This window comes from Cygnus olor, chromosome 4, assembly GCF_009769625.2.
Source record: "Cygnus olor isolate bCygOlo1 chromosome 4, bCygOlo1.pri.v2, whole genome shotgun sequence".
Lineage (NCBI taxonomy): Eukaryota > Metazoa > Chordata > Aves > Anseriformes > Anatidae > Cygnus > Cygnus olor.
In genome coordinates, this window is record NC_049172.1 from 54,696,890 (window position 1) to 54,724,492 (window position 27,603).

General features: G+C 37.6%; 1 protein-coding gene across 1 annotated transcript in view; it reads left to right on the plus strand.

The window, feature by feature from the left end:
* Positions 1 to 1,248: 1,248 nt before the first annotated feature.
* The window catches only part of ARAP2 (ArfGAP with RhoGAP domain, ankyrin repeat and PH domain 2), a 128,857-nt gene continuing 102,502 nt past the window's right edge, over positions 1,249 to 27,603 (plus strand). The window contains 7 exon segments of the mRNA XM_040555449.1: positions 1,249 to 1,879; positions 7,649 to 8,704; positions 16,106 to 16,176; positions 17,168 to 17,247; positions 22,478 to 22,563; positions 23,302 to 23,652; positions 26,962 to 27,031. Coding sequence (XP_040411383.1) covers positions 7,800 to 8,704; positions 16,106 to 16,176; positions 17,168 to 17,247; positions 22,478 to 22,563; positions 23,302 to 23,652; positions 26,962 to 27,031 — 1,563 coding nt within the window. The 5' untranslated portion in view covers positions 1,249 to 1,879; positions 7,649 to 7,799.

A 27,603-nucleotide genomic window follows, 5' to 3' on the forward strand; every position in this document is an offset into this window, starting at 1 on the left:
TTATATCTGAATTACATCAGAATTAAGAAGTTGCGGTTTCCTTTTAGATATGCGAAAGGTTATTTATTTAGTTAGTTTTTGTTTTGCTTTACCACAATCGTAGAAAGCTGCCATTTCGTGCTCCATTACAGAGAACTGTATGCCATAGATAAACCAGAGACTTGAGAACTTTCTTAGAATCTGATAAATTACACTACTAAAACAGCATACCCCCCTCCCCAACAACAAAAATCTCAGATCTTGTGTTCTCATCTAGTGATCAAGAAAAGAAAAGTGGCTAGTTCTGCTTGAAACACAGTGTCAGGGTGCAGAGTGCCACGTTATGCTTTGAGGGAAGACGCTATTAATGCACAAATGTAAATATGCTGAGGACAGCCTCTTTCAGTGAGTTCCGTGTGAGAGTGAAAGCTGTTTTAAACACCAAGGGGCCTGTCATCTGTAGTCTCTACTGCTGGTCCACTTACATGGGCAAATCACATGGGTCTCCTGGAAGAGAAGGAGAGCTGGGCTTTATAGAAGGACTTGGACTTTCTTGATAGAGAAGAGTTCAAGGGTATTAATCAACTGCCATATCTAAAAACTTGCAGGAAAGAGAAATTCAGCCCAGTGAAGCTAATTCAGCTAATGAAGTGGATACTTGCATGGCAAGGTAAGCCTTGCAAAGAAGGCAAGTCTTTTGTTGTTTACAAGATATGAATCTTTCAAATATTTTAAATTTCTGTGGTTAAAATTCCTTTTCTAAGTCAGCATTCATTGGCATTCTTACTGTTCTGAAAGGAAGCTAGGCTTAGCTCAGGATCTTAGGCAAATCTGTGATCGGATGCGTCTGTGAGCCCTTAGATTACAATCCAGAAAGGCTATGGCCAAAAAGGGTGTTTGTGTACCTACCTGGGTCAGATCTGTGCAGCAACTCGGTTTGGAAACATGGGTCCATGTGCAAATGATTGGGAATGACATTGAGCCAGGCTCAGCAAAATGATTAATAGAAAGTCAGTCAAGAAAATAATTAATTTCTTTAGGTCACCTAGAAAAAGCAAAAACAAAAGTTTGCACTGGTGTAGGACTTTTTTACCATAAAATTTGCTTGTGTAATACAAGTTTGGGAGATTAAATTAACTGCATTTTTTGGTAGACTGGTATTTGGACATTTAATAGCTAGGGCGCGCAGCAGGATTTTCAGAAGTGTTTGGGCACGGGTGGGATTGGCTCTGTAATGCTGAACTTCACTCCTTACGTTCGAAGTTGTGATCTGAAACCTCATTTTACTACCACGGCACTCTTCAGCCTCTGACGGTCTTTAACAGCCTCGGTGTAAGTCAGGCTATGTTGTAAGGCTGTATTTAGCATGCAATAAGCAATCTTTGCAGCAGCCAGAAGAACGCAGGTTTACTCGCTCCCAAGGAGTGCTTTATTGGCCTGTTTTTCGGGGTAGACCTCGGCTATTTCAGCAGAGGCCCCCGGGGCATCCCCAGCCTCACCTCGAGGAGCTCAGGGCCCACACGGTGCGAGGGGGGCGGCCGCCGGAGCGCGTCAAAGCACTTTTCGGTCTCGTTTTGTGTAATAAAAAGCGACTTTCAGCAGCGCGTCAGCACCTCACGGGTGCGGGCGAGTTCCTAGAAGCGGAGCAAGTGACACGCGTTACTTAAAGCTTCCTTAATTTCATCCAGCCAAGCGAGGCGTGAGGGCGCTGCGCCCTTCGCGGGGCTCCGCTGGGGGGCAGCGGGGAGCCCGGGGGGAGCCCCGCGGCCATCTCGCCCCACGCCCCGGGGGAGGAAAGGAGAACCCGGGGGTCGTGCTCCGGGGCCGTGCTGTGGGGCAGGCAGCCCTCCCCGAGCCCCCGGCCGGGCTCCTGAGGCTGCATGCCGCCCCGCCAGCCCAGGTGCGGCCGCCTCCGGAGGGAGGGAGGGAAGGGGAGGGAAGGGAGCGGAGCGCCGCGGGCGCGGCTCGCCGGGGAGCAGCGCGGGGGTGGGGTGGGGTGTGGAGGCAGGCAGGAAGGAAGGAAGGAGAAAACGAGCGAGCAGGGGGAGAGGAGGGAGCCCAAGCGGCCAGCAGGCCCTCTTCTCCTTCCCCTCCGCGGCTTCTCATCGCCAGGAGGTAAGCCAGCCGCCGAGGGGCGCAAGGCGGGGAGCGCTCGGCTCGACCCGGCCTGCTCTCGCTGAGCGACCCGGCTTGCTCGGGAGGCTCCCCGGGGTGGGCCGGGGGTGCCGTGGTAACGGGGGTGCCTCCGGAGGGTGCCGGGGCGGCATGCGGGAGCTGGAGCCTGGGGGGCAGGTCGGCAGGTAGCGTGCGTTTCCCCGCCTGTGTGCTTCTCGGCTTAATCGTTTTAACGGTCCGTACGTAAATGCCAGCCGAGGTAGGGCGCTTTGTGGTGTATTTATTTACTCCGAGTACTTTCTGTGAAGTTAGGCACAGGCTTCTCGTTAAGCTGCCTGCGAGTTTTACCGGACGGTGCGTGAAGCTCGCTGTGGCGGAGTGTAACAGTGCTGGGATGCCCTTACTGATAGGAGAGGCAAAGCCGGGACGTGGCACCCCCGTGTTGCCGCAGCAACTCGCCGGAGTGTGCCCGGCCGGTGCCGCCCCGGTGCGCGCCGCGCTCCCGACGCCGCGAGTTGCTCCACAGGAATTTCTGGCGGCGTGAGCCTCCGCTCCGAGGCGGCGAAGGTGGCTGAGCTTTCCTCTGAAACAGAAGCCTTCCGAAATAAAAAAAAATATATATATATATATTAAAAAAATAATAATAAAAAAAAAACAACGAGGAAACTATTTGAGCGGAGGATGTGCTCGAAGGTATTTCGTAATCGTGTTGAACTAAGTCACTTCACTGCTTTTGGGCAAGGAACTGTGCTGGTTGCCATTGGTTACCTTGCTCTGTGTTGACCCAAATGCTAATTCAATAAGTGACACCTTTAAAATGGTCACTTCAGAGGATTTTTTTTTTTTTTTTTATTGAGCAAGCCGAAAAGAAAGATCTGTAATGATCTACAGCGCTTCCTAAGCCTGCTAATCTTGCCAGTTTGTATGCAGTCATGCCCAATGGGAGGGTGAAATTGACCACCAACAGATGTAAGTCTGCTCCTTGGTAAATCTTAGAGTAGTTGTTTTAATTTATTTATTTTTTCCCCCACGTTTATTTGGAACTTAGTGTAGTATGTGGTTTAGCAGAAGCTGGGAGCAAGCCTGAACTTCCTTGTATTTGTTGAACTCTTCACTGGAAGTGTGACTGGCTTGCTGTGCGCTTCAGAAGATTTCTTTAGGCTGGCATCAGTAGTTTTCTTTAAAAGGAAGAAGAAAGTCTCGTTTGAGTGTTGAGTAATGAGAAACGCTCATTTGAGTACTTCTATATTCAGCTATATCCTTCTGTTTGTGCATTTCTTTAAAAGTTGGCTGGCCTGCTTCAACATAGATTGGTTTATCTGCACACATCTTCCAATCAGTGATGTCTTGCAGACTTCCCCAGCTTGAAAATCATGGAATGGAGGCCGTATCAAGTGGTACAGTTTTTTAAAATGTTAGGTACAAGAACGTATCCTCCATGTGAGGAAGCGTCCTGAAAATTATGTATTTTTTTCCGTGCCAATATTGTTGTGTTTCCTTGGAGGCCATATAGCTGCTCTTTTCTGCAAAACAGGAAGAACTGGTATGCTACTCTGAGTCCTTCTCCCCATGTCTAAGTCCCTTCTGCAAGAGGAGAAAAGGAAGGATGGGAAAATCATTTTGAAAAGAGTTGGAGAAACATTGTCATATGGGAAAGAAAGTTGGATGATCCCATGTAAGGCTTATGATGTGCAAAACAAATGGCAACTTATCACGTGCCAAAAACATATTTTCTTAGAAGAGAAGCCCAGATGGATTCCCTTGTATTGCTTTTTACACATAACAATTTGGACACTGTACGCATATTTCTGTAAAATTGAATAGTCAAGTGTCTTCCAAGATGCTTTATTTCATATAGCATTCTTCCCACTTGTGTGAATGTGTTGAATGAATGGCTTTTGTCTGTGTGACTCTACATCAGAGGATGTGACAGTGCACTTAGAATCAGTTTTATTTAAGAAAGAAAAAAATGAGGGAAGTTTGATTATTTTTTTAATACTTATTTCTGTCTAATGCTATGGGACAATCTATTTTGCCCTGCTACTGAGAGTAAAAGCTTTGTTTTGCAGGATGTATGTGAACTAACCTTTAAAACTTCTTTTTACTTAAATTTCTGTAGTGGTACAACTACTGACGTGAAAGTCAATGTACAAACAGGTATATATCATTTATATGTGATCACTGCATCGTTATATGTAATATTGTGCAAACTGTGTTTGTGTGAATTATTCTACGGTTAAAGTTGCAGAGTTTTATTGATACTCATTTATTTGAAATAGTTTACTATTTTGGATAAGGTGGTCCTTGAGTTCTATTTTTCTGTACACGTCTTGAGTTTGACTGTAGTAAGGATAAAACATTACAACGTAAGACATGATGTAGTATTTATCTTCTAGCCTGTGTTACAAATATTCACTGATTGTGTGTATCATGGAATCATATTTACTTAGTTGTGTTTTATTTAAAGCGTCATCCGAGCATTCAAACCAAAATAAGCAAAACCCTCAGATCCACAAATACCAGTAAGTTTCACAATCAATATTTGTATATCATTTACTGAGTTGTGTAGGTGGGTCAGATCTATAGCATGTCTTTAGAAGTGCTTCAACTACAGCAACTGTTAGCAACTACTGAAACAAAAAATGGCTTTGGCTTCAGCTCCCAGCATTGCTGGCATTTTGTGGTCAAAACGTCGTCTTAGTGAGCAGATTCTTCCTTTCTCGGTCTGCTGTGTATTATGCTGGAAAATATGCAACAAAAAGAAATTATGTTCTTCGCATTTAGAAACAAAGTTTGTTCTGTGCTTGGTAATCCTGTGCATTGTGTTGTGGTTCATACAGAGATGGGTTAGGATCCAAATAACCGATAATACACGCCTATTAGAGTTCCTGAAGTAGCAGAATGGAGGTTTTCCAGATTAAGGTGTTGGCAAAGCTGTTGCATGTAGAAAAAACAATATTTAGATATGGAAGAGTGTGTGTAAGTAAATAGAAGCTACTTACTTAAGTGTCTTTTTTGTTACTGTAGGAGGTGGAAAGATTGGGAGAATGATACTGTTTGAAAATAAACGCTAACACCTCGGGGTTAAGACCCTAAATAGCACCACAAAACCCCAAGGAAGTTCTGGAAACAGCAGAGATAAAGTATTCCAAAATTGAAGTTGAAATTGGTTAACTGGTAGGCTAACACTGGAGGTGGTTTTTCATATGTGAGTGTGTGTACTTTTTTTTCGTAATGGGTACATGAAACAGTGCCTGCTTGATATTTTTTGCTCCCATTAGTTATTTCTGTAGTAATTAGAAAAATTAAGGAAAAAAGATTCAACTTAACACAATATGTATTTATATATGTATTTTGGGGGGATTTAGAGAAAGCTGAGGGGCAATGCTATTGAATTGTATCTTTTGAGAAATGGGGGCTTAGGTTTTTAAAGAAATGATGAGTGTTTAGGTAGGTGCTCAGGTTGAGGAAGGACAAAGTTAAATCTAATTCCGATTCTAAAAGTTGATTGTTAATCAGTTTAGCTCAATCCAGGCCTCTTTGAATTTAAAAGACTTAAGAATCTTTCAGTGAGTTAACTTCCTAACAGACTTCATCTCTCGAGAGGCTGGTATGTGGCCTATGGAGTTCTCTCTCCAAAAATCTCTAATTGAATGCCTTTCATATTGAAGGTGGTAAGTCACTGCTTGGCAGACTTGCAAGCAGTGATCAAAGCTATGAAAATGCATCACAAAAAATGAAGCAGAATATATTGGCAAGAATCTAAAGAGTTCTTGTAAATAATGGAACTTTTGTGATAAATGTGCAGATTTGTACATCTTCCAGAAGAGTGTGGGTTTATTCAACTTCTTTTTCTCCTTATTATGACATACATACACACGCGTATATGATGTAAGTGCAAAGTTTTTTCCTGTTTTCGATTAGTTCTTTCTGAAAGTGGGAGTAATAAAGGTAGTTACAAAACTGCAAGAGGAAACTTCTAGTGATTAAACTAGTTATTTCATAGTAATACTAGAGTACAATTACTCATAGCAGTGATAACAATTGTGCTCCATTGATTACGTGATTTTAAATTTATATTTGTTTGTATGTGTCTTTGGGGAATGAGGCAGGGCATGAAGATTTATTTATGACTGCTTGGCTGAATAATGATTTACTTATTCAAAAGGCATTAGGGAAATTGTGTAGGAACACATTTTATCCTTTATTGGAGCAATTGATATAGTACAAAAGCAGTCAATCTTTCATGCTTCAGTTCTAGGTCGTAAGTAGTGCCCTTTTAGTTAGCATATATTTTGAAGAATAAGGTGTACCTTAATATCTGCTACCTTGGGTGTATGCTGGGCGTGTGAATCCTTTTCTTTCAGGCTGCTATTTAGGTCCTACGCTGTCCTACCGAAGCTGTTCTTTCTCTTCCAGGCTGCTCCAGGCTAGTACCTGCATGCCAGGGCAGCTGCTACAGAGTCAGCAGCTTTCCCTAAAGCCAAATGACTCTCTGTACAGGAAAAGGAAGGAGGAAAACCTGTTGTCTGCTGCTGATCTTAAACCTTCTTTAAAGACATGATTTCAGGTTGTCTCAAACACCTTCTGAACGGTAGCTTCTCTGTCTGATTTTGTAAGCCATGGATTTGGATATGGCCACAGAGGAAGGAAGAGCTGAAATGGGTGAAATCAGGGGTGTGCAAGAGCTGAGTTGGAAAATACCGAGGAGAAACTGTCATGGTCGCTTGAGATACCAAAGGTCCCTAGCATGGAGGCCAGAACTTGCCTCTGGTTATGCCTCTGATAGTTTGTGACCACAGGAGGTGCTTCCTTGCCAGAGCTGAGAAGCTACCACTTAGCTGTTTCCTGCGTTCCTGTCTGACAGTTCTTTGAAGAACACGTGCCTGATCTGTGAGGAATATTTTAATCACCTCCACAGCTTTCTGGCTGTGATTCTTTAAATAATTTAAGCTACTACTTCTTTCTTTCTTTTTTTTTTTTCTTTCTCCAGACATTCTCAGAAGTGGCTCTACCTTTGCAAACTGTTGTATTGGTTATGGCACTTGGTGGGGATGCTCTAGCCAGTGATTTTTTTTTTTTTCTTTTCCCTGCTGAAAGTCTGTTTCTGTGCTAAAAAGCTTAAGGCTCAGAAGATAAAGGAGTGGAAGCTGCACTCTGTAGTTAATTGGTGCCAGCAGGGGAATGGGAAAGCTTTGGGTTCCAGCTCTGGTCTTAGTTTGTTTTTTCTGCCGTTTATATCCAAGTACTGTATAATAAGTGCATGTGTGTGGCGATAAGTGGTTCACATCTTGTTAACTACTAGGATTATATGTTTTAAAACTATTACTTGTGCGAAGGCTTTGATTTTGCTCTTCTCTTTGTACAGGAGAAGATAAAAGGATGGAGAGGTTATGCTGTTTACCCCGCTTGAAATTTTCATATATACACAATTTAAAAATTGTAGTGTACAAATGACAGGGAGCCTTTCAGAATTTTATTTAAGATTAAAGTAAATTCAGACCTCTGAATTGGGTTTTCTTTCTTTTTCAATACCCTTTTTTTTTTTCTATAGGTTTGCAGTCTTAAAAAATAAATAAAATCAGCGTGAACTAAAGAAACTTGAAGCATCTCAAAGAAACTGGTACTTTCCATTGCCTGACTGACAACAAATACAGAGAGCTTTGTTGCCTCTGAGTATGCATGCATCTTGACTATATTTCTACATGACCGTGAGGGGCACTGTTCGGAATGAAGCTGCCATCATGTCATCCACAGGCAACGGCACCGATATTGAAGAATTCTTGGTCAACATTAACTTGGGGCAGTATCTTCCTAACTTTAAAGAATATGGCTATAACATTGTGACAGATTGCACGGGCATAAACAACAGCGTGCTTCAGCAAATGGGAGTGTTACCTACAGGGCACCGCAGAAGGATACTTAAGCAGTTAGACACTGCTCTTTCAAAAACGCAAGGACATTTGCTTCTACATGAAAATACAAAACTCAAAGACTCGACAGGTTTAGAAAAGAAGCAATATTTGTTCGTGGAAGAGGATTCTCCAGTAAGCAATTTAAATGCAGATGAGACTGACTTGATACCTGCAACGTCGTCAGTGCAACTTCCTAATGAAGCTTACTTCGGTGAAGAAAGGTTCAAACTTGGAGAGCAGAACTTATCAGAGGCAAGTGATGATAGCATTACGAATTTGGATTTTTCTGGTTTATACCAGAATTCAGATAGCATACTAAAAGCTGTCAGTCTAAGTGGAAGTATTGAGATGAATGCTCAGCCGGATACATCATTGGAAGAAGCTGCTGCATACCAAACTGATGAGCACTTGGCTGGCCGTTTGGCATTTTGTGATTCTCCTTCGTTTGCTCATTCATGTGAGACAAAATACAGTGAAAACAAACATCTGATGCTTGCAGATGAGGATGATCTATCTGATTGTGAGCCAAATTCTCCATTCTTTAAGTTTAAAGGAGAAATGATAAACAATGACTTATATGATTCCTGTACACAAAACTGCACGACAGTATTTCCAAGAGCAAGCCGGTCTTTTATGTTAAGACATCGACCTGTGCCAGAAATCCCTGAATCAAGCAAAACTGAAACTTCAACAAGGTAATTGTGGTTTCTGTTTAGTGAAGAATTGTTGTAGAACTTATGGGACTTTTTTTTTGGGGGGGGGGGGGGGGGGAAGACGGCATTATGGGCAAAGGGTGTCTTTTTCTGTGGATTTTTATTTTATATGTGTTGCAAATAGCTTGGCTCTGACATGAGTAATGCCAAATTAACCTAAGAAGGATTAAGCAAGTCAAAAGTGCAAATGGGAGTATAAAGGGAAATTCTAGAATAGTGCCTCATTATAATCTCTGCATCTACTTACTTTCAAAGAAATGAATCTTCATTGCTTTAGGAATAGCCTGTGTTTAAAAACCACTATTTCAAATATTTTTTTAAACTTAATCTGTATGCTCTTCAGATGAAGAATGAATGAAAATACATGTTACAAAAACAAGATTTAAAAACAAAAAGCTGTTGAATCTATTCCAAACCAAAATGTCACTGATGTGCTGGGGCTAGCATCTCATTAATAGCATCTAATGAAATTCTGATCCATGGCAGGAAAATGGTTATAAAACAGTAATTTCAGGAGGATAAAAATTCTTCCTTAAGTATAAAAATGTGTTTTTGTTAGGGAGACAGGTGTTATAATTGTGTATCCAGGTTATATTTTAGTACCTTTTAAGGTCAGAAAATACTGTTCTTAGAAAACAAAGGTTTATTATTTTCTTGTAAGTCTTGTATTTAAAAAGATCTAGGAAATTTTATACAACTGTGTATATTATGGTACTTTCATCTGAAAAGTGAGGGAAAATTTAGAAAAGCCTTCTCGCCTGTTAAATGTGCTGTATGGTGTACCCATCCTGTAAGGATGTATCTGTACGAAGGAGGATTTATCTGACAGGATCGCATATGTGGACGTAGGAAGATGATTTTAAGTCTTAGCCTTAAAGCATACAACTCCGCAGTAGAACTTATAATCTTTTAAATTAGAATAGGATGCTTCATGGAGGAGGAAATTATACTGTCAATCTAAAGCAACGATTTTCTTCAGGATGGCTCTTGGACTGATTTCTAAACTGGTTGTCATGTAACTGTTAATTCAGAGAATGAATGCAACCGGTTTGTCATGTTAGGTGTTGGCTTCTGCTGGTATTCGTATAGCAACAGAAACTTGGATTTTAATGATGCTTGTAGCATATTCTCTCTCTTTTTTTTTTTTAGGCATTCCAGGAGGAAGAAATAGGGGAAAAAAAGAAAAACAAATTTTTTAAAAAAAAATTTTATTTTATTTTAACTAGCTACAACTTAAATGAAATTTTGTAGGATGACAAAAGGATGCGTCTTCAGTCAAAGGACATTTTATTTGTCAATTGGAAAGACTTTTTCTAGAGGATGGAGGTGGAAGGTTTTCAAAGTTCATGGAATCTTTGTAAGGATTCTGTGCAGCACTGGTGAAAATTGGATTGGAGAGCATCCAGTAAAGGTTGTTACTTTATGATAAATTGCATAGTTTGCATTCATTTCAAATATTCATGTGATGTGGGTGTAGATTTTTATTCCTTCAAAATGGCAGAGTTTGCAATTAGTCTACAAACTAGTAAGGAACACTTGCTGTCTGGAACAAACATTAGGTTTTGTGGCTTGCTTTGTAAAAAGGCGATGGAATGTAGGGGAAAAGATCTGATGTTACAACTTAACTCCAGACCTCTCTTAATAACATTCAAATGTTATCATACTTTAAAAATAAGAGGCAGTGAATGTGCAGTTGATCACAATATTACGGGCTGTATACACAAAGAGTATCTTCCCCCAGATTTAATCGTGATATTTTTGATTTTGTTAATTGCAAGGTTTTACTCATCATGCTTGATAAGTGTCTTAGGGAGAAGAAAAACTCATGCAAAGACACATGCAAAGTTTTGTCACTGTAGCTGTATCCAAATCATCAGGTTGTGCTTTTTTTAGCCTTTTTTTTTTTTTTTAAACCACTAGCCGTGCCTGGAAGGGACGTGTCTGAGAATGTTTTGTATTTGTCTTTTTCATCTGCATATCTCAGCAGTTAGAAACATCATTAGCGAGTTTATGCACGCCCTAAGTGCAGAGTTTTCCCAAGCATTTATAAGTTTTTTAGATTAATGAAATATGTTAATATTAAATGCTGTAATACAGTCGTCTGGCTGAACAGGTGGAGGGGCAACAATTTTTTCAACAAGGAAAAGATTTGCGTGCTCTACTTAAAAAAAAAAATATATATATATATATATACACACACACACACATATATATGATCAGTGTCTTCTAAAACACCAAGAAATTGTGCTTATTGAAACTTTGAAACTGAAGTATGAACGTTTTTCAATGGGGAGAGGCTTTACATTAACTTTTGTGGGGTGATCATCCCCACTGCATATAACAAAGCTACTCCTGCTGAGCTGAAACGGGAATCTAATGCTAAAAGATAACAATGACTAGCTACTAAAAGAATACTCTTATCTCTTCTGAGAAACAGTCACCCAGTAGAGATAACATGCTATGTTTATGGTGTTCCCACCATGACAGTAAATCCTTCAAATCCCGGTGTCTTAGAGACTGATGTGTGACTGGGTCACTAACGTTGTTACCCACATTCTGATTTGTGAACTCCAGCTTTTCTTCTTCATCTTTATGCTCCAGTTATAACAATGTAGAAATCATGAAGGACCAGCAGCAAGTCTGTCTGATGAAGATCAAGAGTAAACCAGAGCTTCTAAACAGAACTGAAACTTCACAGAAATGTTCATGATTAACCTTGCTGAGTATTTTTTTTAGAGGCAAAGAATTAATACAAAACTTTAAAGTGGTGGCTTGCAGTGTCTTTAGCCTCAGGAAAGATCATGTCTTTCCTATAGGATTGAATAGACAAACATTGTCAGCTGATTTTTGTTGATAGACGCTGGTTTCATCCTTATTATATTGTGTGAAGGCTTTTTGCATAGAGGCACAGAATTCCAGCTGAAATCTACTGGGAAACCCAGCATCTCCTTCTTGTCATGCATGGATGTTTGCCTTAAAGCTTTATGCAAGGAAATGCTTTTCTCATGATCTCCTAAGTGCCTTCTAACCCTAAAAGCTCATACGGTAGGTCTTCTTGTGGCCCTTTGTAGTGTTGTGACTCTGTCACTTTTTATTACTAATAATGTGCCTGCATCTCTTGTAATTCTGCCTACTTCCCTGTGCCTCACCTGTGCTCCTAGCTCTTACCTGTAACAAAACATGCTGTCAGCTGGTAGGACACCATGATGTTTTAGAAGTTGGAAATACCTTGCTTTTCCTTCTTTTTGCAAGTATACTTGGCACCACTGCAGTACTGAGGGGTGCGGAATTAAAAAACAAACAAACAAAAACTTATACAATGTTCCTGACAAATCATTGTGCAGATTTTCCTAGCTCTTTCAGATAATCAGCACTGAAGCAATGTGTAATTGTGTTGGGTTCTTGCCAGCTAGATTTTTTCTTCTTATCACAGCATTATGAGCTCACTATTGATACAGAATTAGTAAACATCGCTCTACAGGCCTTCAAAAACTTCTGAAGTAGTTCTGAAACTAGGGGGTTGTGAATCATCTTCCAAGACTGAAATAACCTGTCTCAACAGGTCTTGATAAGGCAGTCAGAACCCTTTGCAATGAATTTCTGAGATATTTTATGCTTAAGTGACTAGTCTTAAATTTTTAGTATAGTTTCCCAATAATGTTGTGGAACAGAATAAAGGGTTAGACAGAGGAGGGTGCAAGTTTTGTGGCCTCTCTTGATACTTTTGGTTACTTCTTCCACTATGCAAGTGAAAAACTGATGCCTCTAAGATGAAGTGAAAGTATTGCAATGGATGGAGCTAACCACATACATGCCTTTAGCCCGAGATTAAAGATAAGCGCAGAGATATGGAAACCTCTGAAGCTGCCTTGGACCATGCTGTTTAGCAGTTGCTCCGTAGCTCTGGTTGCACCCTTTGGAACAGCAGTGCCTTTAAAGGGAAAGCTAAGCAGGTGTATAAGGTGGCAGAGCTGATTGTTGCAGAGTGCCACCCAGGTAACATTTCAGACTGACCAATTTCATATACATCCAGACCTTGTCCACATCCTCCAACTCTGTCGCTTGTGTTGTTCAGTGCTGAGTGCTTATTGCAGGAGAGAAGAAATAGTCCAAAAATAAATCTGGAAAAACTGCTACATTGGTGGAGGGGCAGGAGGAGGGAGGGCAAGAGGACTTCAGTGTATGTATGTGTACAGAGGTGCTATGTGCTTGTCCTGGTGCTGTCCATTTTGTGCAAACAGCCACCGCTGCAGTGGAAAGTTAGCAGTGCTGGTATTCTTCACACACTGTTGCGGATATGTAAGTAATCAAGATTGCTAATGAGATTTCCAGGCTGGTGCTGCTGCCTCCCTCTACTCTGTACGTGGCCATGCAGAACAGCTTTTAGGAGGGAGAAGCTGCTCTATCTCTTCCTATGGCCAAGTATCTCCCTTAATTTACCTCTGCAAGCAGCCTGTGAAGCCCAAGGCTCAAACACAGCACAGTAGAGCACTTTGGACATATTCGTGTAAAGGGAGGGCTAGGTCTTGAGCTGGGTAGAAAATGTGATGATTGAAAACAAAAGCTTCATTCACTTAAAAGCCCTCAGCAGATGAATGCCAGTGAAGACTTTGAAGCACTGACTGCTTGCACTGAGCGCTCTCCCTCGCTTTATTTGCGAGATGGCAGGCGTATATAGAACAAATCGGCTCAGCTCGGCCCAGTGCTCAGCTCTCACCTTTCCAGTCTCTCAGCCTTCAGCAAGACAAGTTGCTGCCTCATCACACCCTTTCATCCTGTTTATGCACAAGGAAAGGGTGGTGGGGAAGAGTATGCAGCCTGAACCACATCCTGTATCTCTTAATTTATGAAAATAGTCAGTCTTAACCTCCACAGTTGTAACAAAGACATAATATAATTGAAATTATGTTTATCTGTGTATAATTGGTACTTTGTGATTTGCAGGCTACTTTCATTAACAGTCCTATAAAGAGCAAAACAAAGATGATGGTAATCTCAAGAAGTACGAAGTTTTGGAAATGGTTAAGGAGAGTCATATTTATGTAGATAAGTTTTTTGGTGATGGTGGCTTTGTTTGATTTTGTTTGGTTTTGGTTTGTCTTTTTTGTTTGTTTGTTTTGGTCTTATTTGTCCCAAAATAAGTTGTCTTTATTTTTCTGTCATTTAATGTAAGAATTTATTTTGTCCAACAATTGACAAGAATGACAAATATTGTCATCTTGCACTTTTTTTTGTTGTATTTAATCTCTCAAGCAGATATGCAGAGTAAGCTATTTTAAGTATTTATTGAGGTAGTTTTTACTTGACATAATGTAAAACTTTCCATTCCTAAAATGACCAAAACAATTTTTACATTGTGAGGAAAAACCTACAGATTACTTTTTTTTTGAAGCAGGTTTCCATACTTTGTATGGAGCACATACATGTAGACACTTAATACAAACAAACCAAAAAAATCAATGCCTGAAAAATAAACAAACTAAAAAAATGCAGGTCTTTATAAGTTGTTTTGCTATTTCTTATTTCCTGGTGAGTTTACCAGTATTACTTTTGACTCATTGCTATTACCATTACCCACTTTTAAATCCTTCCACTCTGAAACTAAGCCTTTCACTCGCTGTTTTACATCGGCAAGAAAACCATCAGTTTAAGAGCTCTTCTAGTCAAAGCTGATTATCTGTCCCTCAAATTTATATTGATGCTATTATTACCCCTAAACACAACAAACAAATCCTGTCTGTTGAAAAACATTATTTCTATTTATGTATTTATTTGTAAGCATTCCAGGTTAGTACAAATGCATGAAGTTAATTTGCTAATGTAACTTCAAAAGATTGTAGCTACATCAATTTTAGCAAGACACATGAAGGAACACAGTGCTATGTATTTTTTGTAATTAGAAGAGTGAGCAGTTACTATGTATGGAGCTAGGCCATGGTCCACTTCAACTGGGCAAACTCATCCTATGTTTTCTAAGAACAGGATCTTACAAAATACCATTAAGAAACATAATTTATATAAGAGGATAAAATTTGTACAGGTACTTGTTATTTCAAAGTGTAGCTTCCATATTGAACTTAATTCAGTAATTTCCTTGGGGCAAATAGAGGCATAGATTGAAAATGATACAAAATGGTAGTTCATAAGCATATGCTTTCTTGTCATAGGAAAACATCAGCCTGTAATGTAGAGTTATTCAATTTGGATGTCATGGGGCGGTATTTCTGAAGTCTTGAGCATAACTAACCTTAAAAGCATAAAATTCATCAATAAGTCTAATGGGGAAATGAAAATCAGATATATTGATATTTTTATTAAAACATTTATCTTTGGTTTTGAAGGTTGGAGGATCTGCAAGCTCTTAGCAAAAGCTTGAAGGATCTTTTATAGCGCTTATGAATCAATGAGTATTCTGTAATGATGCACAAGGATCTGTATCACTTTCTCTGCTTGAAATATCAGTGATATAAAGAAGAGAAATTACTAATTACTTGTGTTAACAGGTGAAATCAGAGCTTGGTTGAAAGCAGACTGAAAACAGACTGCTGCAGAAGTGAAGATGGGTTAGAAATGTACTACTTTAGTTGTATTTTCTCCTATTCTGTTGTTCTAAAGCTGCTGCATGAGCCTGAAATCTCAGTAATAATAATAAAAACATGATCTTTACCAGCAGGAATGTACCACTGTACGTGAAATCCCTGAAATACTTAGGGGCTAGCACAACACCAATAATAAAGTAATTTTTCTCCTGTGTATGTCAATACATTCTTGCATATCTACAGAATGCACAGTTTTAGGCACAGGTGGTATAAAAGAAATGTCATTTATGTCTCAGATTGAAAACTTATTGGCGGGGGGGGGGGGCGGGAATCATCATTGGGAATTAAAAATTTTCAGCACTTTTTTTTTCAGTGGTTCAAAGCTTCTGCTTTGTCTGGATTTTCATGCCTAGGCTCCGTGCTTAGAGCTCAGTGTTGAAGATTTGGCTTTGATACTATGCTGTTTTTTTTTTTTTTCGATGCATTTGTTGGTATTGAATGTGAAGTAGAAGGGAGAGTAGAGGATGGGGAAAGAATGGGGGATCCCCATGCTTCCCAGAGGTCTAAATGTACGTTAAGGCATTCAGAACCCAAAAAAAAAAAAAAAAAAAAATAAATCTGAAGATGTGTGTTAGGATCAGTGAAGTATTCAGCATCATGAAGAGAGAAAAGAAAGAACGTTGGGTAATTTAAATTCAGTCAGAAGACTTTTCCAAGACTTAAAATTGACTATTTCTACACTTGCATGTAGTTGTAATACTTTGTTTACCTGCATAAGATGTCTTTGCTCCATTTCTGGGAAATTTCACTTAATATTTTCATTTTGTGCTCTGTTTTGTTTAAGCTCCCTTCAGAAAAGAAGAAACGTGGATGTTATGAATGTATCTTGTGCTGGGAGGCAAGTTTCACAAAGAAGTGAGTTAAGCATGTTGGTACTTACATCTTGAATATTCAGACAAAGAAACCTCAAACCAAAAATTGAGGTCCAACATGAGTGTTGACGTACTATTTTAAGAAATACTGGGTATCTGGAAAGTATGAAAAAAGTGTGACATACATAATAGCAGAGCACGTAACCACTTCTATGTTTTACTTAGTTTTTGTTTACGAGCTAATAGCATGAAAATTACAAAATATTGTCTGTAAACATAATTTAACATATTTTTTTTTAGACTACAATATGTTGAATTTTCAAGATTGTATGCATTTTTTTAAAGCAGAATCTGCTTTTTCTTGAAAACTATAAGAAGAGTATTTCTGACTAATGCAGCTTCATTTGTTAGTGAATACTCAGAGCTTCAGGAAATAACAGGAAATAAATTGGTAACTTCTTCCAGTAAACTATTTAATACAGTCTTGCACAGTCAGTTGCATTTAAAAAAAAAAGTTCTTTCAAACGCTAGAAGTTTGAAGTTATACATATTAATTTCAAGCAAATAATTGGTGACAAAATGAAAATTGAGCAGAAATTTGGTGGTTTTGTTTTGTTTCCTTTGCTTTTTTTTTTAAAGTGATACACTATAGTAGAGAGAGACACTATAGTAGAGAGAGACACTATAGTAGAGAGAGACACTATAGTAGAGAGAGACACTATAGTAGAGAGAGACACTATAGTAGAGAGAGACACTATAGTAGAGAGAGACACTATAGTAGATTGCTAGGTATACTAAAACTATAACTAGATAAAACTATATAAATAGATGCAGTATAAAAGTATATATTTTAGTATATATATTTTCTGAGAAAGTGTGTTTCAGTTATGAGAAATTGTTTCTTGTTCTTCAGTATTTATTTATTCTGAGGAGGACAGAGAAATCAGAAACAGAAAACTTGTATCCCTTGTTGATTATATCAGTACCTTAATGGAGTATGGCAGTATGTGACTGTGTTTATTTTTTACTTTAAGAAACTTTCACAGAAGAAAAGCCACCCATCATATCTCCATATGGAGAAACCTTTTTTTGGGACAGCCTTAAAGATGCTAAGGTAAGTTGAGAAGTCTGGATATAAATGATTTATATCTTCATGTTATGTATTGTGTACTGCCATTAATTCTTTTTTCTTCTCTTTCAGTTCTCAGTATCTTTCCTGTCTTCTTAGGTATATGCACAAGTTTTATAATTGTGATTTAATTCCGGCAGGCAGCTAAGCATCGCACTTACCTACTCTCTGTAGGTGGCATAGGGAACAGAATTGAAAAGGTAAAAAAGTGTGAGAACTCACTTTACCACTTATAGCAAAAGCTTCATGCGTGAGCAAAGCAAAACAAGGAATTCATTCACTGCTTGCCATCAGCAGGCAGATGTTCAGCCATTTCTGGGAAAGCAGAGCTCATAATGCTTTTTGAGGAGATAAATGCCGTGGTTCTGAATGTCTGCCTCTTCCTCCCTCTTCCCCCAACTGTTATGGTGTCATGCTCAGCAATATGGTACGGAATATCGCTTTGGTCAGTCTGGGCCAGCTGTCCTGGCCGTGTCCCTTCCCAGCTCCTGGTGCACCCCCAGTCTCCTTGCTGGCAGGGTAGCATGAGAAGCAGAAAAGACCTTGGCTCTGTGTGAGCACTGCTCTGCAACAACTAAAAACATTCATGTGTTATCACTACTGTTTTCATCAAAAGTCCAAAACACAGCATCGTATGAGCCTCTACAAAGAAAACTAACCCTATCCTAGCCAAAACCATGACAACAGTGTAAATATGTACGGACTAGTGACTTTTCTTAATCTAGAGATATACTTTGTATTGTTTGATAGTAATAGGAAGCTCTGCTTTTTTTTTTTTTTTAAAACATAGGAGAGAGAATTGACTTTTCTGCCCAGAGCTAGATGCTGCCATATCAAATGAAAAACAGTCAGTTATAGGCATTTGCAGACTACCTTGACGCCTTTCTTGTACCTTCTTAAGTACAGTGGTGTATTGTAATACTTTGCCTCTAAACGAGGTTAAGTGGGATTATAACCATTAAAACTGATGAGTAAAGGGAAAAGTGGCTTTTCTCTCTTCTGATAATTCAATATGAAAACTGGGCATCTGGCTGGTGGACAACCAAAGAAAGCAGCTTGTATGTTAGCTTAGTTGATCTAATAGTCACTTGTGGCCATACATTTTTAAAAATTCCTGTATATGAAAATTCTCAGGAATACTGATATTTTTCATACATCCCAGACTTGATATATACACAGTAAGTCACTTTTGTTGCAGGATTCTCTAACGTGAACACTTTTGTTGAGGCTGGTAATTGAACTGTGAATGTCTTAGATGGTATGTGGACGGACTTCTGAATCATGTGGAGGTCCGAGCGGTGAAGTAGCTTAGTGAGGCATCCACCAAATGTTGTGAATCCCAGCTCCTGCTTCTCACTCAGGAATTGTTGCTTCTTTGTTTGCTTATCCTTGTTCCAGCTGATCTCAAGCCACTGACTTAGGGAAAACAATAGGTAATTCTTAGTTTCTGTTCTGGTCTTCACTCTAATGTTTCTCCTTTTCAACTACTCTAAATTATTCACTAAAATGAAAACTATTCAACTATTAACTTTCAAAACAGGTGCCTATAATATTTTTCTCCAGTATGAATTTGTTAAGAATTGTGCATTGAAAATAAATGGTTCAAATTGCATCTTCTAGTTGGAGTGTTTTTAGAAGCATAAAAACGAACTTTTATTTTTCATGTGTACTGTCTTCTCTTTGGAATCATGGCTTTTTGTTTTTCATCGTTGGCTTTTTAAGGAGATGGGCATAAATTCATGATGTTTCTCCTTCTATTTCTTGTTACGTAATCTGTACACAAAAGGTACTTCTGAGCTCCTTTTCTTTCCTATTGCATAGTCTTGTCTGTGCCAATTATTAAAATGTCTTTACAAATTCAAAGTTGAGCTGCTTTGCAATTAGTAAAATGGCATAAGCAGGTTTTTCCAGAAAAAGTTTTCTGTCCTTGTTACTTCTTAAGTTTTTCTATATGTTTTATTGGAGTTGCTGCTTATAATACAGCATACCCAGGAAGTTTGTTTGCAATCTTATCTTATAAAGGCACCCAATAGAAAAAATACCATGCTGTTAAGCTAGATTAACTGCTTGAAACAGAATTATTATTTCTGCTGGCTGTAGAATCCCAATTAAAGCAGTATATTACAACATGCTTTCTCTGATCTGAAGATTTAGATTTTAATTATCATGTTTATGTAAGTAAACATTTTTTTTTTCATTTGATAAATCACATGCTGGTTGGAAACTTCATAGTTTGCTTCCATTAGAACATAATTGCAGACAAAGGTCATAAAGCAGAACTGTAAAACAAAGGTCCCAAGCTATTTGATTTTCAGATTTTTTTCCCCAGGATCAGGTATCCTAGGAACAAATAAGGAAGTTTAGATAACACTGTGAAGTGTTTGAGACTTTAGTAACTGTTGCTTCCTTTTAGAAATAACCTCATATGAGAATATAGTTCATCTGTATTTAAGAAAACAGCAAGTTGTAATGCTGACTAAATGAAGCTTGTTCTAAGTGGTTAGAAGTTGGCCATTAACCTTCTTCCTGTTTCATTGGTGTAACAAAGTAAAAGCTTCTTCAGGCTTTTATAAAGGGAGTGTCTAGAAACAGGTAATGAGTCACTACAGACTAAAGGTAAGTCAGCATGAGAGAACGGGGAATTAAGGGCATAAAAAAAAGTATGCCTTAGACTTAAGTGAGGAAGATGGCTAGAAGCAGAAACCTCTAAAGGGCAACCTGAAGAAGGAACATTTTTCTTTTCCATTTATTCAAAAATAGCACAAATAAAAATCCTAACATTTCACAGCTGATATATTGCTGTGTCCAGCTGAAGAGTAAAGTATATTGGAATTCAGTTTTTCTGTGAAGAAATCCTGAGTTCAAGCCTCTGGAGCGAAATACTGGCTTTATTTCTTGCTGTAGATTCTCAGACTAGATTAAAACATGCATATTGAGTTCAGTAATCTCTGTGAGCTTCTACGTGTTGTGGTATTGTGGAATGCTGGCTAGATTACAAATTGTGCAACTTTAAAATAAGAACTCTTAAGAACCTCTCCTGTTAAAATATTATCTTTAAAGCCCTGTTATAAAACTGTATGGCCTTTAATAGAAGACTAAGGCAGTGTCTCTCAAGTGAAGATGCTTGTCCTGAATGGCATCGAGTATTTAATGTGGCAGTAGTTCCAGTACAATTCTTAGTATTCGGGTTTCCTCGCTTCACATTAGGACCAGCAAGACTGACTGGTAGAAAAATTTAAACAAAAATGCATCTGAATGCTTCCTGATCAAAAGTAGAAATTTCTTATAGGGCTGCAAGTAGGCAGTTACATCTGACTGTGATCTAGAAGCCGGACTTCTTCCTTAAGGGCGGGCTCTTCCTCTGCGTAAGAACAGTATACATTTAAATACAGTTTCACTCTAATATATATACCCATCTTTCAAGAAATACTTCCTTCTATGAAGGTGACTGCAGGAGAAAATGGTACTGCTACTTACCTCTGTACAATACCTGACAGAGTTGCAGGAGGTGGGAAATAGGAGTTCTGTCTTGTATAGAGGCTGAGGATCTTGCCAAGTAATCCTGTAACCAACACATGGCTTCCCTTCTTTAATTTGGATGAATTTTGTGTCTTTGTGAGGGAACAGAACTCTGTCTGCATAACCTGTCTTCATTTATGGATTTCCATATTTTAAAGTTTGCCAGCAATAGAAATGCATCTCTTGATTGCTATTTGAAAGTTCTCGGGGTCCCCTGAACATGGCTAAGTGCTGAAGATTGCAGAGCAAGCAAAGGCAGGATGTAAACTGGTATTGTAATGGGTCATGAAAGGGAGCAGGAGGTGCAGCTGTGTATCCGTACACAGTGGGCATGGTTCGTCCATCTGAGCAGCCTGGGGCTGCATCCTCATGAGCAGGTGAAAATAGTAGAGTAAAAATGTTTAGCATCTAACTTAAAGATGCTTCCTGGGTGATGGCATAGTTTCTTGGCTATTGCCTAAAAATGTGATACTGCCATTTCACCTCCTTTTGTGAGGAGCATTTCAGGCATTTTGCAAGTAGCAGACAGGTTACTCGTTGGTTTTCTGTTTTTGTTTTGCAAATATAGGAGTGTTTTTCATCATCATCTAATCCTTGGTGCTACAACATAGCTAATAGTGTGTGGTGTGTGTTGGTGTGTTTTTTGGAGGGGTGTTTTCTTTTTTTTTTTTTTTTAATAAACTATCTGGTTGGCAGAGGAGGCCAAAAAGTTCCTTAAGGGTTATCCTATTAGCAGCCTATATCTTCCCCAGTTTTTTCTGTAGAGTACAAATACTCAGCTTTTAGTTATGCCCTCTTTTAAGCTTGTCTTTTCATGTTGCCTAGGCACAGCCCTCAAATATAAATGAGATACTGCTTCTGGGGGAAGAAAAAATGGCAACAGTTGTGAAAGCGTATCTGCTTTTTTTCTGCCTCTTTTCGGCTTTGTGACATACACTTCAAAGTTTAAATGAGTAAATTAAATTGTTTCCGTCATAAAGTATGTAGCTGTTCATTTTTTTTTTTAAAGGAAGAAAGATGAATCTTGAGAAGCTTAGTGATGTTGCAGTATGATTGTCAGATCAAGTTTAGAAAGTATGGAGTGTAATGTTCTTGAGCTGTGTTAACCTTGACATTCTGTACACTCCAAGCAGTTTCTGATAAAGATTTCTAAACATTCATAAATGTGCCTTTTAGGAAGAAGAGCTTGGCAAGAAGATACTAGATATGTTTAGCAGTCTTACTGTAGGAATTTGAATTTACCTCTGTTTTATCTTTGTACTATGAAGGCTGTACATTTAATTCAGAGAAATATTGACATGAAAGATAGGCTAACAGTAGCAAATCATAAATGGTATACTTAAGACGCGTGTAACTTGTGGCTCTTGAGTTTAGAAATTTCAGTGTAAAAATAATACTCAATTGTGCTTCAAGAAATAAGTCAGAGTAGTAATATTTCTACGTGCTGAGTTTTTTAATTTATTTGTCTTGGGTATTTTGGGCTATGCGCAAATATTTTTGAGTATTAAAATGGAAATATTGAAAGTAACATTTTTAAAATACTTTTTGAAACAATCTTTCAGATGCCTATTACTAGAAAATTTGGAAAAGTGTATCTTTGCTAGTTGGTCTGTTTGTGTGTGATTTATGTCTATAGTAATTTAAACAATTTACTATTTCACTTACATATGTTTTTTGTGGTATATATATTTTCTAGGAACTTCATGGAAATGAACGCCTGGTTTGTGAAATGAAATCAGATCTAGAAATGAATGAAGAACATTATTCTCACAAGAATTCATGGTATTAAATAAGTTATAGATAAATCTAGAATTTAAAGAGGAAATAATTATTTAGTAATATAATAAGTAGAGCTCTACCTATGAAAGGTAGTCACCAGCAGTGACTGTTTATTTATCTGTCCATCTATTTATTTACTTTTCTCCTATTTGAGCCTTCACATCATTCCATAGGAGGTGACTGTCCTAAGACTGTCTAACCTGGGCTTCAGAATGTTTTGTGGATTTGGGGGGTGTCTTGTCCCTCTCTTCACACAGGAAGACACACGTTTTATTTTGGATGTCTCTTAGATAACCATCTCTGAGTACTTTCATACACTGTCTACTCATCTAAAAAAAAAAAAAAAGCAAAACACACAAAAACATTCTTTAACTCTTTACTTTTTACAATTACTTTATTCTTTACAAGGGGGAGAGACTGAAGAGTGAGATGGTACCGCAAATCCTCCAGAACTTTAAAATGAATAAAGTTAGTTTTCTGAGGAAGCAGAATTCAATTTAAAGTGTTTTAATATTCAGGTTTCTAAAGCAGATGTTACCTCGCTACCAGCCCTATTCAGAAAGTAGGATTCAGTTAAGGTCATAGTTTGAAGATATATATCCTGTTTAGCTCAGCCTCTGGTTATCCCAAAAATGAAACATGTTATAGCACATTGCAATGTCTTAAGAATATTTGTTCTGATTGATACTTTGTTGTGCGTTGTAGCAATACACTTAGATTAAAGTGTACTTTTTTTTCTAGTTCCCTTAATCAGGATGAGAAGACAAAGGAATGTGTGAAAAATGAACCCTTGTCTCAGGAAAACAAGTCATTAGGACCAGAAGATTTTGAAAGTGAATCTGTATACTCTATTGTGGATCAATGTTCTTTACCTTTAAAGAAAAAGAAAAATAAAGCCAAAAGCCACTCATCTTGTAGTAAGAACCGAAGTGGAGATTCAAATCACTTGGTCAGTGAACAAATGGATTTTCGGCAATTTGACGGAGCTCAAACTTCGATTGCAAATGAATCAATAACACCGTATGCTTGTTTTTATGGACCATCAGTAAAGAAGCTTAAAGCAGGATGGCTGGATAAATTATCCCCTCAAGGGTATGGTATTTGTGGTGATTACTGTGTAATTGCAAAGATGTATGCTTGCATGAAAGGCTCTTTGGTCACTGTGGTGGGAAGAAGGGAACTGCTTTTATCACAAGAGCACAGGGCTTTTCTTCCACATTCTCAATTTAATGATATGTTGTTATCTATCCTAAAGTTTATTTAGGAGGTATGCTCAGGAAAGATGTTTTTATTAAAAATGTTGATTGCCACTCATGAACTGTAGTGGAAAATCGAGAATTAATTTGTAGCAACATTTCCAATCTGTGAATCTTTGTTGCTTTTCTGTGAGCAAAACCAAGGTCTGATTCTGAAATATTGCTTTACCAGTTAGCTGTGAACATACGAATTAGTGATTTTCTTGACTGGAAATCACTGTTGGTTTCAGAGTTGTGTAGTCTCATAGGAATGTAAATCAAGCTTTGAGTTTAGAAATGTATCTACAGTGAATAGTCTCCTACTTTAGTTTATCAATGTGCCTAAATTTTGATGGAGGAATCTGAGCACAAGTCTTACTTTGAAATTTTAAATAGTAAAAAAGAGAGTAGAAGGAAAACAGATTCACTAGCAAGTTTGTAGCTTTAAAAAGCTCTTGTTTAATTGCTATTATTGTTTAAAGTTTCTTCTACTTTAATTTAACATTAAATTCCCACTCTTCTTAGATTGTGCAAAGAGCCCTCTATTATCAGATCTTCCCTTCATAAATATAGTAAACTCTGACATACTTCTAACCTCCTTAACTAATTGAATAGACAGTTCTTCAGTAGTTTCTGCTTCTGTAGTTGTTCTAATGACTTTCTTCATCTCCTCTCTGCGTTTTTAAGGTTGGCACAATTTAACTTTTCCAGTCCATTTCTGACTTTCACTAGCATCAAGAAATTAAAGCTTTTGTCCTTTAGTTCTGTAATGTTTTTACTGTAGTTCTCCTTGAGCCTTAGTAGTTCTATATTCTTTGTTCTTAGAACTTCATGTTTAGCTGCTTTGAAGGGTGATATTAAAATGTTTGGACTTTCCTTTCATTAGTTGTAGCTATAATAATCATAATTACTCTGACTATTATAGCAATTATATTTTTTTCACTTTACTGACAAAAGTTATTGAATTAAATTGCTTGAGAATACATTCTAGGTTGAGCCCACTGGAAGGAGCTCTGTGACATAGCAATTCCTGTTTTTTTTTTTTTGTCGTTTGTTTTTTAAGAGTTCTGACTCACAAAGATTTTTTTTTTTTTGCTTTATTATGATATATTGTTAAGGCTTAATAGCAAGGAGAAATAAATCTGGTTTGAAATTCTGCAATGGCAAAACAGGTTTAATCTGCATAAACCTAGTTATATGTTTTTTTTTTCGTGCTTTTTATTCAGTTTCAAAAATTTCATCAACTTTATGGATTGCAATTATGTACTTTTAGTAACACATCAAAGAACAACTTTACATAGACTCAAAATAGTCTTTTCTCCAGTATAGTATATTACTTTTTTTCAGAACTGAAAGAAGTGTATTCACTTTTCAGTTAATACCTCAATTTGGCAGTTAGCTAATGGAGTGATATAAAATATGGTTCTAGATCCCGGTTTACTCATACTGTGCTGTTTGAACGAATAGAGTTTGAAACTGAATGTGAAGGCTTTAGGTAAAGTACTGCATGAGAATAATTCACTATCTTTTTCGAAGTAATATAATCACAAAATTAATATTTGGTAGAACTGTGTAGAAAAGTTGCAGCATCAGTAGCCTCAAACCAGTGATATTCCTTGGCTAAATTTCAAGGACTTGTTTTTAAACAGTTTAATGAATGCTAATTTTTTTCTTTCTAACAATACCATTTCTCAGGTACCTGAAGACTTAAAGAAACTAACCAAAGCAAAAAACAAACAAACAAACAAAAAAAAACCCTGATTTGTTCTGCCATTAAAGCCTTGACATGTTGAGCTTAGTGATATGGTTTAGTGGAGGACTACTTAGTGTTAGGTCAGAGGTTGGACTAAGTGATCTTGGAGGTCTCTTCCAACCTGGATAATTCTGTGATTTCAGTCCGTGTCAGCTGAATGTTTCTTTTTTTTTTTTTCCCATTTTCTTTTTTTATAAAGCTGTTATTTACACCTGGCATTTTGTGTGTCCTCAGGGGAATGAAGATGTACTGTTTCATTAAATCGTTGTAAACTGCATTTAAAGTACGGCTTTTATTTTAGTGAACTCACTATAAATTGTAAAGTCATTGAGTTTGTTTACAGTTTACATGGCACTTAGGTACACTTTTTCTGTAACATCTCAAAGTTTATTGATATTTTAATGGAAAACAAATTCTACGTTGGCTTTTCCAGGTTAGAAAGATGATGATTTATTGTAGTCATATAATACAAGTTAATTAAGCCAGTTGCTATTTGATTGAAGTTTTGATAAACTATCACAGTCTCCTAATCCTAAACAGAGCTCTCTTTAATAGTAAGGGAAATAACATTGGGAAAAGAGTTGTTAGAGAGGGGTCTTGTGCTTGCTTAACTTGTTTAATAGGTTTTAGAATGTAAAGTTTATAGATGATAACTAATAGGCTGCCAACATTTTAATGAGCATAATGGACTGCTTCAGGTTCATATTTTTTATATATATATATATATATATATATATATATAAAATAAGAGCTTAAATTAACAGGAAACTGAGATAATCAAATGAGCTTCTCAATTAATGATCTGTAGTTGATAACAGAAATTGAAAACGAATTTTTACATTGTACTTATTGAATGATATGGTGTGACTGATACTTATTCATTGGCAGGAAGAGAGTGCTCAGGTGAGGTTGACTCTATATGGTTTACATACCATAATATGTAAACAGAGATGTACTTCTCATGAACCTATCAATGAGATGATCACTTCAGATTCTCAGTTTTCGTTTTTTGCAAATGAACTTGGTATGCTCTGTATTCAGAGTATTCCTTTGCTTTCCGTAAAAAACATCCTTTATACCTGTTAGATTCAAGCAAAAATACATTATTGAAGATCTTTTTTCCTTTGTCACTTCAGATATGATAAACAGGATGGGGAGGGGAAAGAGGGGAAATTTGCTTAAAAAAAAAAAAAAAATGAAGTCACTGAATTATAAAAACTCCAGTGATATTGTTTATTATATTTGAAATCAATATTATCTTTTTAAAAAGGTGTAAATTTTAATTTCTAGAATGTTTAGGCCCAAATGCAGGAAGCTAAATGTGATTTTTACCTTTCATTAATTTGCACTTGTGATATTCTTAAAAGCTTGTTCTTTGTTTGTAATTTAAGTGTATTACTTTTTGGTTCACAGCAAACGTATGTTTCAGAAGCGCTGGGTTAAGTTGGATGGAGACAGGCATTTCTACTACAATAATGAAAAGGTAATGACATGTTGGGTCAAATGCATGTGTGTAATAGCATGATAAATATTCATTAATAATTATTTCTTTGTCTTAAATATATCTTCAACTGCAAAATAAGGATCAGGTATTATTAGATATTTTAATGTGTCCTTGATCTTCATGTGTTCTTCATCCTCTGTTTTCTAGAAGGGCTAGTGTTCCTGATATTCCCGGTAGGTATCATCAGAACTTCTTAGTTTATAGGAGGAGCGACATTGCTGCATTCTGCAAAAGAGAACAGGATCGTGAAAAACATGTTTAAGAGATCAAATGCTACTTTGGTGGCTGCAAACTGTCTTGTCCTGGAAAAGCCAGCATGTTAGGGTTTTTTTTTTTTTTTTTGAGGGAAAATTTGGCCTGGAAGACCCCTAAAAGCAAATACTCCATGCCACTTTCCTAGTCTCTAATTATAAGTGTCTCTCCTTTTGTGTATTCTAGGAATAATCACATAACATGGGACTAGTTTACATTTGAATGTGTCTCTTTAAAAGGAGCATAATATTGTTGTCAGTGGCTGGCTTTGTTGTTTCTGTACCTAAGGGACTGATCAG